The 14712-nt window shown below is 35.0% G+C and overlaps 1 protein-coding gene across 1 annotated transcript in view; it reads right to left on the bottom strand.

Annotated features, from left to right (window-relative positions):
- Positions 1 to 12688: 12688 nt before the first annotated feature.
- LOC108744179 (SLIT and NTRK-like protein 6) overlaps positions 12689 to 14712 on the bottom strand; it is a 4560-nt gene continuing 2536 nt past the window's right edge. Inside the window, exon 2 of the mRNA XM_018479806.2 lies at positions 12689 to 14343. Coding sequence (XP_018335308.2) covers positions 12871 to 14343 — 1473 coding nt within the window. The 3' untranslated portion in view covers positions 12689 to 12870. The remainder of the gene's footprint in view (positions 14344 to 14712) is intronic.

The raw sequence follows: 14712 nt of genomic DNA, 5'->3' as shown, positions 1-14712 counted from the left end.
GAAGTGGTCTGTATTCTGTCGAAACTGCCAGACGCGGATCGCGATTTCGATCTTTTTGGATCTCATCAGCGCGTCGCAGGCAGCTCCGACAGAACACAGACCAACTTTTACCTGCTGTCTTAACAGCGCGTATTAGAAAATACTACAAATGGCGCGGTAAACGCCATCTGTAGGTATATTGTTTTATGTTTAAAACATTTTTGTAAAAATAGTGGTCAAATATGGTAAAATTTATAATTATTGTTGTTGATCCTAGAATTACATGTTTAAATAAAAACCCAAGTAGATAAATAATCATCTACCTAAACTTCATTAAAACTATAAATAATTGCTGACAATTTTCATTTAGTTAGTTCCAATAGCTCCGCTGATTGTGTTATTAAAATCTGTTAATCACTTTCTAAGAATTACACAATCAACTTACTTAATTAAAACTCTAAACAGCGTAATAGAAAATGAGACGTCTTTGAGATCTTCGTTTAAATAGGAAGAAGTTGGAAAACTTGGAGAGTTAAGAAAGTATACGTTGAATTGTGGGGACTTGGCCTCTAACAAGTTTTCCTGACGCGACCCTTTTGGGAGATTGGACGCCACGAAACTGAAAGAGTAAATCCGATAAGGACGTTTAGTTTTTAATTAAATTGTGTGTCTCTTGCCTGTTCAGTGTTTTGTCTTTTGAAAATCTTTTCGATCATTTTTAAATAAAATATAAAACAACACAAGTCGATCAAGAATAGCTGGTGATCAAGAGGATTTAGATCTCAAATCTGCTTTTTGGGAGAAAGACAAAAATTATTCGTTTTACAAATTTCTTGTATTGGATACGGGGTGAGCAATACCCCGTCAAAAATACAGACAGGGATGGGTAGGGGGTCTGGATTTAAAGAGGCGAGCAGTAAACTGATACCTTGTAGGGGTGTCAAAAATCTAAAAGAATGCGTAACGCAATACTTCAACGATTTAATATATGATAATTAATTATTTAAGTATTGAACGTAATTGAATTGTAAAGCAGATGTTTTCTGATGTTTCTTGTGGAAATAAAAATGAAAGAGGAAACCATATTTGGATATATGGGGTCGTAAACGGGTCATAAAATTCACAGAAAAGTCGCCTCAAATGGACGGCACAGTTACGATATCACACATAACTTTTTTATTGTTTTTACACTAAAAGTCTATTGACTAAAGTTGCATATATAAGATTTTTGAAAAAGACCCAGAAAGGTAATCTAATCTAGGAATATGGAAGACAGTAGACAAATAGTGAAAGATCGATCACTTATTCTTAAGTGATTTGAAAGTGTCGTATTCCCCAGGTTATAATTTGCAGTAAAATGATTTGAATATGTCAATATTTTAAGTAACGTATCTATAAAAAATTTATTAATAATTAATAATAAGTTTATATAAACGTCTTACCTTTCCCCATCGTCATTGAATCCAAATTCACCTAACAAAAGGTCCCTTAGTCGATACCTGGCCGGTAAAGGAGGGGGTGCGATGTCCTCCGGGTCCAGGGACATCATCGATGCCCCTTCGGATTCGTCCTCCAGTTTGAATAGAAAGAGGAGTCTTCACGCTTTACGTCTGAAAGTAATCCAAACCAAAACAAATCATTATAAGAAGTTGTAAATTATTTTACAAACGCAGGGCATATATAGTAATTAGTTTAACTCTAAACATTTTATCGTGCACTTTGCAAATATTTGCCGGTAGGTAGAATAAAGATAAAAAATGAAAATATAAACGGGAAAACGTGTAGAGCTGCAATGTCGCGTAGTGGAAAAGGCACGTAAAGGGAAAAATATGCAAATATTTCCCGTGAGATTTTCGTACGAAACAATGGAATGCAAGTTCGTGTAGCGAAGAATGAAATACATTTTTAACACGTTTGAAATGGACCACAAAATGAAATATTACAAAGAATAAATTGTAGCAAAACTGGCTTGAAACTACATACATTTGAAAATATATAGAGCAACTCAAAATCGAATTTAGCAAAGAGGGTTCTGTTTTATTCGGAAAACGTAAATTCCCTCCCAACGATTTTTATTACCTAACATACGTAAATTCCGTCCAATATAGACCTTCACTTACTTACTAATCATTTACATCGTAAGGTTATTAGTCCTAAGGCTGATTGAACACGCACCTCCACTATTTCCTGTCCTGAACTAATCTTTGCATTTCCCTAAAAGTAGAATAACCCATATCCCACAAACGCGACAGTTTTATCGTGGGCTATGCCAATTTTAAATGTCCCAAATATATAGGACGGAATTTTTACGTATACCTTTAGAAAGTCATTAGTGTGAATTAATTTTTTTTTTAATTAACTTTACCGCTAGAAATAACCTTAAATAAACGGGAATCGAACCCAGTTCCTGGTTTTGCACACCACTAATTCAGTGAGTCGTTAGTGTATTTCGGATGGAATTTACACGAACTTAAAAAAACACTTTGAGCTACCAAAAATCAAACATATTTTCTGAGAGGGTTCTGTTTTTGACGTGACAACGTCTTATAATTCGATGGAGCCGGCTGCACGCACGAAAAAACATCACTCATGCGGCGTTACCTCGCTCTGAGGCGTTCCATTTAAGGCTTGAAGTGCAAGCGAGAACGCGGAACGAGCGACAAGAGGCACAATCGGCCTCCGCGTTCGGCAGCGTTCGACTCTGTCTCTCTCCTACTTGAGTGAGCGATGCGTCTGCGTGGACAGCTACTATACAATAATACATTTCCATTTACCTCCTTCTCTATATCCATACAAAATATCTACCAAACAAATAAAATTAAAATTTCATTCCATCAGTATTTTCTTATGACGTTGTCACGTTCAATTATCGTCAGTAAACCGACTTTACAGACAACCGATTTTTTATGTTCATTTAAGATAATAAATGTAGGCTTTTAATTTCAACACTTTAAAATTTCAATTTCCTTTAAGGGCTGTTTTTCAGTTCTTGAGACAAACATTTTCTGCGTGCAGTTTCATTACATTTCTGCATATTTGCCGATTACTTTTTTATGTTACTCTTGAGGGTGCAAACGTTACGTGCGCGCTACCGCTGTGGCTTTGTTATTTCCTTTGTTTGTTATTTTGTTAGCGTTACGTGACGTCAAGACATTAAAATGTATTGCATAAGTTACAAGTAACCGTATGCATGTATATTTAAAAGTACACACCGCTGCCTTCGACCAACCCCTTATTGTAGTTATGCTTTATTTAGGCGTATGTTTGTATAGACCCACGTAGTGGTGTGGGTGAGTGTTTATTACTAAAATGTCGCCGTGTCATAATTCCTTTTTGTCGCAATTACGTACAAAGTCGCTGATAACGACTCATTAGCCGAAGGTGACGTACATGGAATTCTTAATATGTTGCNAAAATATTTTCAAGCGGATGGAGGTGGGGGATCGAAAGAGGGTGGTCACTTGAACAAAACTCAATAACCTAACCTAACCTACCCTATTGATAAAGATATTTAAATAATGTTTTATAACTTTTTATGGGGGTGAGACCGCCACGAACTTTTTATGGTACAGTGGTGGGGGAGACCTCCCCTTTAGACCCCCCCACCCTCACCCCCTTTGAGGGTGGGGGCTATCATCTAGACCTTTACCCTTTTCTTCTTTTTTCTTTTATTTTTCGGCGGTAATTCGACATTTTAAATTATCGTTCAGTAAGTTGCGGCAAGTATAATTATGATCTCTCAGTGTGGAATTCCATTTTGCATCTGATAGCTTTTTCTGTTACTACAGGTTCTGATAAAAATATTTGTTGAGAATCTATTTAAATCTTTATACTGACCCTGTTAGTCATTTAACGACGCCACTGACCATGCAAGTATTACAGTATGAAAACATTGATGTTAAATAAATAAAATTTTATTTGCAAATCATAATTAGCATTCTACCGTTGATCTCTTTGATGTGTTTGACAAAACATAAACTCACTTCAGTATTATAACGACGGTACATGTAAGTGTACACGTGCTGTCTGAGAAGAATACCTGCTATTGTTCAAGAACAAGAATTATCATCGTACTATAATAAAACACCAGGTAAGACAAAATGTAAACTTTTTCCTTAATGACAATATAATAATAATGCCAGTATCAAAAGAAGAAAATAGAACAATAACCGTTACGCCGAAAAAGTAGAAAAAAAATTGTGTAGGTTTGATATGTAACAATTCTTCCACATCAGAAATTCATGACTGGATATGTCTAATCCTAATTCGGCCTAAAGAATTTTTTTATTGAGTTGTGCGATTCGAGAAATTTAAGGTATTGTTGGAAAAGTTATCGTAATTTGAAATTCATTCAGGGTATCTTCAAGACTTCAAGAGGTAAATAAAAAACCTACCTACATATCAGATCATACAAATTATTAGGATTGTTGGTGTACAATTAATAGTGTAACATTTTAATTTGAACCTTCTCCGAACGCGTTAATAATAAACAGGTAGGAAATACCTAATTATTTTCAAAGGTTATTTATATTTATTACGTTTCATATTTACCGGTGCATTACAGAGTATTAACCCATTATACGTAGGTAGGAAACAGAGAACAAAGTTTCCTTGTAAAAAGGAAAATATTTTTGGAGATACAAAATAGATTAGGTATCATTTAAATTTTAAACACTCATTTTTTGTACAATCGCCCTGTATGTATTGCATAGTCCATTAAGATGGTACGTATTTATCTACATAATTATATCATTACTCATTAGCTTAATAATACAGGTTTTTAATCTTCGATGTTACTTACTGCCTTTCGTTGTTGTTTATTTTATCAATTTTACGTTAGGTATTATTGTTTTGTTTGTAGCATCATGTTGAAACTCTGTATTATATTCGTTCTTTTTGGAATCGGTTTTTCGAAAAAATATAAACCAGAAGAGCCCTGCTCTTCAGCTGGTGGCATATGTGCAAAAAGAAGGGACTGTCCAAATGATATCATAAAACAATACGAGGGACTTTGCCCAAACCAGAGGCATTTAGGCGTTGAATGCTGCCATGGAGGTAATACAAATTATAGTACTTCTGTAATAATACCTAAATTTGTCTTACCTGTCTTTTTTTAACATATTTTTTACTGTTTATATATGTGTGTGTTTACAGTATTAAATTTTTTAGTTCCAAATTCTTACACATGTCCTGAAAGAGGGGGCCAGTGCCAACAAAATTGTCCACCCCGTTTGATAGATTATCGAGCATTTGATTGCGATTCAGGAAATGTTTGTTGCATAAATGTTACATAAACTTTTCATTCATTTATAAAACATATACCTACCTATACATATAATATTAGATAATACCTATTGCAATTATATTTGTATGACATAATTGTAAACCGTTTTTAATAAAATAAAAAACAGTTGACAAGTTTTGATAGGAATTTTGCTATTAGGGTAGTACAAAATTAATGTTATTCTTAACTACATAATTGCAAATCTGCCCTGACAAAGTAAACATAGACAGGTTGATTATACAGTCGCGAAACGTGGGGGTTGTAATCTAACTTTCTAGCGATAAGTACAACTCCTATAATAATAAGACAGGCTTGGCAATTATGAGATAAATTTATCACAATTACAATCTTTAGAAGACACCCAGAGTTGTGGAGAAGTTAATTCCATTTTCAAAAGAATTATTGATAATAATTGTTGAAATCTTTGAAATGGTTCTGCAATATGAATTTTTATTTACTTGAAAAAAAATAACAATCACATGTAATAAATACGATATATTCATTAAAATCACCGAAAATATTAGTTGCAACTTTTTGTCTTATACCAGGTATACCTACATATATGTACACGATGGTGTTTATTAAAAATTAATACAGAACTACCTTCTGTAAGTACTTATGTGGAAAATCGAAAGCTTTCCCACGAAGTGTACAATTACGTAAAAACGGCTTTGTATAACAAGGGGTTGTTGAATAATACAAGTTTGAGCGAATGAAAATGGTTTGAATTTACAAAACTACGCACATAACCATTATATGTAATTTACCAACATATTACTTTTTTTTTGACAAGATTGTTGTATTACATATAAGATAATAACAGATTTACAAAATTAAAACTGACTTTGCAGCATAAATCGTTGCAAACTCAAGAGAATAAGTGAACGGAAAAGAAATAGTCGAATCTATGAATTGTTACTGTTTTGGGTTAAAAACAAATTAATGTATAATTAGTGTTTAATTTGGGACACAAATAATTTTTGAAGAGGGTCATCTCTTAACATAAAAATTGTCGTGCAAAACAAGGCAGTTAGGCCTTCCTGTTTTAGTCAACCTAGTTTCTAACGAGAAGTTTGTGAAGTGATCTTGGAAGATACAGAATTGTCTTTTGAAGGACCCTTATGCGACTTGCTTCTTTGTTTGGTTTTAGCTCACTTTCCAATTAGAAATATCTCATAGTCAGTTTTTTCCTAAACGTTGCTGAAAGTTGGAACAATGAAGGTCCAATTTCTTAGTACAAATAAAAATATAATCTCACTTAGAACTCGAATAAAATAATTCGAAGTGGTCTGTATTCTGTCAAAACTGCCAGACGCGGATCGCGATTTCGATCTTTTTGGATCTCATCAGCGCGTCGCAGACAGCTCCGACAGAACACAGACCAACTTTTACCTGCTGCCTTAACAGCGCGTTTTAGAAAATACTACAAATGGCGCGGTAAACGCCATCTGTAGTACCACTTAGAACTTTTCATTTTTTTAGTTCGTTAGTTCGCGAAAACCGCTAACTGATTTGGGTTGTAAGGTATTATAAAAGGTAAGATGCTATAAGCAGAGAACAGAACAGAACTATGAACAATTGTCCTAATTTTTTGACAAAATGGTAATTAGTTTCATTAATTAAGCCACAAATTAGTGCTAGCCCAGGGCCTCCACCATAATGACGATTCTCCTTGGCTATAAGCAATTGTGGTTGCATGAAGCTTCCAATTGGGCTAGCCCATGGTGATGCACCAGGATCATTTTTCTGTAGCAGTTTATGAATTGACCAACTGGATGACCTCAGTCCCAACAATATTTTTCAACCAAACTTTCACGATGAGTTTTGATTAATATAAGATTAGGTTTGGCTAGGGATCAACACGTAAAATAGACGGTAGGGGAGTCGAAATTTGGAAAATTTTTAATTTTGAATTGAATCAAGTTTCTATTTATATATATTTTCAATATATTTAATAAGCACACCTAGTACGTCATCATGGACCATCGATTAAGTCACAAACACCTCGCTGATCTTATCAGTACTTACCACTAACAGACTTTGAAATTCGTTTCCCCTTTGTGAAGGGAAATTTGCAGACGAATCTCTTTCTTATCTTCTTAAAAGATCCGAAGTAAAGTAGAAAGAGCGACGACAGTTCTTTTCTTTTCGTCAAGGGGAAAATGTGTTGAATGAAAAATTTTTCTTTATCGTTACGCTCGATAGATTTTACGATCCTTCTCGGAATATGGCTCGATGTGAAAAGCAACGATACCTACTGCTACCCGCATGTTTTCATACGTGTTTTTAAAACATCTCCCTTTTTATTAAAAGGGAAAAGCTTAAGTTTATTGCGAAGTTTTTTATGACTTTTACGTCACCTTTTATTAGTAAATTCAGATAGATTGAAGACTTAGCAAGTAAATGGTCTCAATAAAGGGTAAATGTGGATTTTATTCAAGTACAATAATTTTCTCAAAAACTGCAACAAAAGATTCAGGGAAAGATGTATTAACCCTTAATAATTTTATAATTTCAGTTTAAGTTACATTGAAAACAAAGGTGAAAGCATGCATTGAAAAACAGATTTTGAACCTTCAGTTCGACTTATCCAATTATTTATCTTTTATTTACATAATTTGAAAAGAAATTTTTTGAAAATGTAGGAATCAGGTATGAGAGTTTAGAAATTATATTTTGATGTTCATTAGCAATTGAGTCGACTGTAGAAGATTCTCTACAAACTTGAAAAAGAAAGAAAATTTTAATATTCATTCACAATCCCACTACGAACATGTATATTCATGTAAGGCATGTTATTATATGTTCTCTTTTATGTGTGCAGGTGCAGTATCGTTTCTTATGCCCCTGCTTCGTGTAAATTTCCATGAAAAGCCTGCCCGGTGCCTCTTTTTTTCAATTCAGACTTGCTCAAAAATAAAAAGTGTGCAAACAACATGCGATCTTTTACGCTAGATAAATGCGACATGAAAAATTGTCGTACCGGATGATATAAATTTTTGCTCGATTTCGATTTAATACGTGAGGATGACGAGGAAGATTTACGACTTCTGGTACTTGGAAAAGAAAAAGAATGAAAATCAATAAGCTATATATCGATACCACGTACCTATCTAGTTATTTTATTACATTTATCTAGAACTAAGTGGTCACATTTATAATTTTGTTGTTATTCCATACCATACAACTTGTAGGTATATTCACGTTACCATAAAATAATTCGAAGTGGTCTGTATTCTGTAGAAACTGCCAGACGCGGATCGCGATTTCGATCTTTTTGGATCTCATCAGCGCGTCGCAGGCAGCTCCGACAGAACACAGACCAACTTTTACCTGCTGTCTTAACAGTGCGTTTTAGAAAATACTACAAATGGCGCAGTAAACGCCATCTGTAGCACGATGCTACATTTTAGGATTACGTATGCTCCAACAAGGTCCACTTGTGTGGATATCTACTTGCTGAAAACGAATCCCGGCGTAGCCAACCTCAACGTGATAGGCACGTTAGCTTAATCGAATAAAATAATTCGAAGTGGTCTGTATTCTGTCGAAACTGCCAGACGCGGATCGCGATTTCGATCTTTTTGGATCTCATCAGCGCGTCGCAGGCAGCTCCGACAGAACACAGACCAACTTTTACCTGCTGTCTTAACAGCGCGTATTAGAAAATACTACAAATGGCGCGGTAAACGCCATCTGTAGGTATATTGTTTTATGTTTAAAACATTTTTGTAAAAATAGTGGTCAAATATGGTAAAATTTATAATTATTGTTGTTGATCCTAGAATTACATGTTTAAATAAAAACCCAAGTAGATAAATAATCATCTACCTAAATTTCATTAAAACTATAAATAATTGCTGACAATTTTCATTTAGTTAGTTCCAATAGCTCCGCTGATTGTGTTATTAAAATCTGTTAATCACTTTCTAAGAATTACACAATCAACTTACTTAATTAAAACTCTAAACAGCGTAATAGAAAATGAGACGTCTTTGAGATCTTCGTTTAAATAGGAAGAAGTTGGAAAACTTGGAGAGTTAAGAAAGTATACGTTGAATTGTGGGGACTTGGCCTCTAACAAGTTTTCCTGACGCGACCCTTTTGGGAGATTGGACGCCACGAAACTGAAAGAGTAAATCCGATAGACGTTTAGTTTTTAATTAAATTGTGTGTCTCTTGCCTGTTCACAGTGTTGTCTTTTGAAAATATAAACAATACAAGTCGATCAAGAGGATTTAGATCTCAAATCTGCTTTTTGGGAGAAAGACAAAAATTATTCGTTTTACAAATTTCTTGTATTGGATACGGGGTGAGCAATACCCCGTCAAAAATACAGACAGGGATGGGTAGGGGGTCTGGATTTAAAGAGGCGAGCAGTAAACTGATACCTTGTAGGGGTNCAACACAAGTCGATCAAGAATAGCTGGTGATCAAGAGGATTTAGATCTCAAATCTGCTTTTTGGGAGAAAGACAAAAATTATTCGTTTTACAAATTTCTTGTATTGGATACGGGGTGAGCAATACCCCGTCAAAAATACAGACAGGGATGGGTAGGGGGTCTGGATTTAAAGAGGCGAGCAGTAAACTGATACCTTGTAGGGGTGTCAAAAATCTAAAAGAATGCGTAACGCAATACTTCAACGATTTAATATATGATAATTAATTATTTAAGTATTGAACGTAATTGAATTGTAAAGCAGATGTTTTCTGATGTTTCTTGTGGAAATAAAAATGAAAGAGGAAACCATATTTGGATATATGGGGTCGTAAACGGGTCATAAAATTCACAGAAAAGTCGCCTCAAATGGACGGCACAGTTACGATATCACACATAACTTTTTTATTGTTTTTACACTAAAAGTCTATTGACTAAAGTTGCATATATAAGATTTTTGAAAAAGACCCAGAAAGGTAATCTAATCTAGGAATATGGAAGACAGTAGACAAATAGTGAAAGATCGATCACTTATTCTTAAGTGATTTGAAAGTGTCGTATTCCCCAGGTTATAATTTGCAGTAAAATGATTTGAATATGTCAATATTTTAAGTAACGTATCTATAAAAAATTTATTAATAATTAATAATAAGTTTATATAAACGTCTTACCTTTCCCCATCGTCATTGAATCCAAATTCACCTAACAAAAGGTCCCTTAGTCGATACCTGGCCGGTAAAGGAGGGGGTGCGATGTCCTCCGGGTCCAGGGACATCATCGATGCCCCTTCGGATTCGTCCTCCAGTTTGAATAGAAAGAGGAGTCTTCACGCTTTACGTCTGAAAGTAATCCAAACCAAAACAAATCATTATAAGAAGTTGTAAATTATTTTACAAACGCAGGGCATATATAGTAATTAGTTTAACTCTAAACATTTTATCGTGCACTTTGCAAATATTTGCCGGTAGGTAGAATAAAGATAAAAAATGAAAATATAAACGGGAAAACGTGTAGAGCTGCAATGTCGCGTAGTGGAAAAGGCACGTAAAGGGAAAAATATGCAAATATTTCCCGTGAGATTTTCGTACGAAACAATGGAATGCAAGTTCGTGTAGCGAAGAATGAAATACATTTTTAACACGTTTGAAATGGACCACAAAATGAAATATTACAAAGAATAAATTGTAGCAAAACTGGCTTGAAACTACATACATTTGAAAATATATAGAGCAACTCAAAATCGAATTTAGCAAAGAGGGTTCTGTTTTATTCGGAAAACGTAAATTCCCTCCCAACGATTTTTATTACCTAACATACGTAAATTCCGTCCAATATAGACCTTCACTTACTAATCATTTACATCGTAAGGTTATTAGTCCTAAGGCTGATTGGACACGCATCTCCACTATTTCCTGTCCTGAACTAATCTTCGCATTTCCCTAAAAGTAGAATAACCCACATCCCACAAACGCGACAGTTTTATTGTGGGTTATGCCAATTTTAAATGTCCCAAATATATAGAACGGAATTTTTACGTACCTTTAGAAAGTCATTAGTGTAAATTAATATTTTTTTTAATTAACTTTACCGCTAGAAATAACCTTAAATAAACGGGAATCGAACCCAGTTCCTGGTTTTGCACACCACTAATTCAGTGAGTCGTTAGTGTATTTCGGATGGAATTTACACGAACTTAAAAAAACACTTTGAGCTACCAAAAATCAAACATATTTTCTGAGAGGGTTCTGTTTTTGACGTGACAACGTCTTATAATTCGATGGAGCCGGCTGCACGCACGAAAAAACATGACTCATGCGGCGTTACCTCGCTCTGAGGCGTTCCATTTAAGGCTTGAAGTGCAAGCGAGAGCGCGGAACGAGCGACAAAAAGGCACAANGTATCATGCAATTTTTGATTATAGATTATTTTACTGTGTTGCAGTGTTTTGATATATAACTAGGTAAGACACTTAGCGCCCTTGAAAATGTATTATGAATGAAACAGTCTTGGGCCGTGCAAGCAGGAGCGCACAACGGGACTAACCTGGAATCGGTGAGATCAATACTCACCACCTGCTGCTGCCGCGATCGCTTGTGGAATGAAATGGATGCTAAACTAAACCACCCCCACAATAAACTCCGGCCTGTTTAAAATCTTCTGGCCCCACCGAATTGGGTTAAGGACGTTTGGGGGTATATCGCATCCGAGCGACCGAAATCCTAGAACTAAATACGTGTTTGTACATACGGTTTCGATAATTTTATCGCATCAGTAAAAGCATGGAATCCCGAAGTGGTGTATTATTTTTAATCAGTATGTTTACACTAGGTGTATGGTCATTTTCGTGACACAGTGGCGTAACAATCGATGAGCGGAAGAGGGTGAAGGTTTGGACCTTCCAGGATCCAAGGGGGACCGCAGGACCCAATAAAAAAATCCTTTATAATGCGCTGTATCATTAGCACATACTCTATAAGGCGTAAGAACCCGAAAGGGTCGACTTTTGACACAAATTTAGATGAGGTGAGATAGGGGGGGTTATAACAAGGTTTTTACTTGGTTCCATTAGGGGAAGGGAGAGACGCAGGACCCAATAACTCCTCTGATATGTGAAAGTAATTGTAGTCATTATCTATTTCTTAAAACTTTTAGTAATTGAATAAATTATCTTCATTACGTTAACCTTACAAAGATTTGGAATTAAGGTTAAAGTAGCGATTACAGCTTAAGATCACAAAGAATATGGGTCTTCTTCCATTTCATAAAACAATCAGTTTAGTAGAGTTTCTTAATATGATATCATAATTTAAACTTTAGTAAGTAACATTCTTGCGACCCGCCATTGATAGAGTTATTAATAAACACATTTAATTAAAGAATTAAATGAAGACATTGTGAGCTATTAGAGATGATACTGTCAGTTTGAAAGATAAATTTCAGCTAATAATAAAAACATTTACGAAGAAGACAATAAATAAAACAATTCTGATAAGAGAAGTTTTTAATAAAATACATTTGTGTGTAACAACCAACAGATATACATAAGTACAAATATTCTTTGTGATAAGGAAGAAGCACAACCTCATGCCACTGCCTGGTCTTCCTTTCCATCTTTGAACTCGCTTGGAGTATTTTTATGGACACATTAAAAGAATTAATGTTGAAATGCTAGTAATCGCCCCGTTCCCTCGACTCTAAATCACTTGAGCATATCAGTGGAGCGTCGTGGTAATTATTTGCACAATTTCTGTTCCTTTCCAATCTGTAACTGCGATATTGGAGGTAGAACAAGGCAATGATGCATATTAGAACGATTGAAACAAGGATATACAAAGCTACGATATCACCTCGATGCATATCAACGTATACGGAGGTTTCATAAGCTTCCTCAGATGTTGTGTCGACTTCTTCTAAAGGTTTTTCGGTACAAGGCTCAGAAGAATTGCTGATAAGGAGGGTAATGTAATCTGTCTCGAAATATTTAATAATTTTCGGAACAATTGAACAGTGTAGAGGATTATTCGTGATGTCCATGTGAGTTAGTCTTGGTAAATGTGACACGATTATCTTATAATCTATATCTCGAATGCTATTGTTTTTAAAATCGAGTTCGCCCAGATTTGGAAGGGAAAGAATACCAGTCTTTTCTAAGTATTCGATTTTGTTGTAAGACAAATTGAGATGTCGAAGTTCTGGCATGCCACTGAAGTATCCGGTTTTAAAATCGGATATGGAGTTGTTTGAAAGGTCCAGATCGCGGAGAAGATGCAGACCTCTGAATAATTTCCTATGTATATCGAAGATGTGGTTGGATTTCAGACTGAGCACCTCCAAAAAGTACAGATTCAAAAACGAATCCGGATCTATGACTTCTATACCATTGAACGAAAGGTTCAATCGTTCTAAATGGGTCAATGACTTAAATGCGTGAGGCGGTAAAACCTTGATGTCGTTTTCGCTCAGATCAAGATCACGTAGCGTTGGATTGCTGGTGAAACAGAAACTATCAATTTTAATTTTATTGTGTTGAAACTTCATGATTTGAACGTTAGCCAAAGGAGCGAAGTCGCCGCAAATATTTTCGATGAAATTGTGATCTAAATACAATTCTTCCAGTGCGTTGAGACCAATGAAAGCACCTGATTCAATATTCACAATTTTGTTGTAGCTCACATTCAACTTCTTCAGATATTTCAGCTCCTGAAAACTGCCGTTTACCAAACTCTTTAGCGAATTATTGGACACGTCCAGTTGTTCTAAACGCTTTACTCCTTGAAACGTTTCGGGAACTATGAGTTCAATAAAATTGTTCTGCATAATGAGGGTCGTCATATGAATCAAACCAACGAACGACTCCTTTTCCAACGTTCGGATTTTGCTGTTTGAAATGTCGAGAATTTCAATTTCATTGTTGCATAGATCAAAGGTGTTGCTCAGTATTTTGGCCAGATTGCAACTAACGCATTTTAAAATTTTGTCGTCCGGGCTGAAACGGTAATCGGTAGATAGGAAAGACGTCGGGACGGCGTTAAAACATGTTACGGTCAGCGATCCCCTTGGACCATAATAACAATCCATTGGTTTAGCCAAGATTTGGCATAGGAGCAACGAGGCGAATATAAAAAATTTTGCGAGTAAATTCTGGAAAAACAAAAATATGTATTTTGCGCTTTTGCTTTCATGTTAATTAAAAACTAAGACAAATGCTTTCACTATCGTAAAAAGGGATTTTTTGACTTTTTATAACACTCACGCAAATGTTTAAAAATGTTACATAAGATAACGGACTTGGCTGCACGGGAGTAACGGATATGATAATGAATTTTTTCTGATAAATTACACTAACATTTTCATTTATCGTAGTAACAAATGTATGTGCAGATTAAAAACAATTATTTCGAATTTTAACATTTTAAGCAGAGATAGTTTTTTAAAAGTATTTAAATACAATATGCAAATACTTTTTTGATTTGTTATTTCAAATGTAAAATACAAAATAGATTTCCCTTT

Source organism: Agrilus planipennis, unplaced genomic scaffold (assembly GCF_000699045.2).
Source record: "Agrilus planipennis isolate EAB-ADULT unplaced genomic scaffold, Apla_2.0 scaffold13, whole genome shotgun sequence".
NCBI classification, from domain to species: Eukaryota; Metazoa; Arthropoda; class Insecta; order Coleoptera; family Buprestidae; genus Agrilus; species Agrilus planipennis.
Note: the sequence above shows the minus strand (reverse complement) of the source record. Positions and strands in the feature narration are given on the sequence as shown.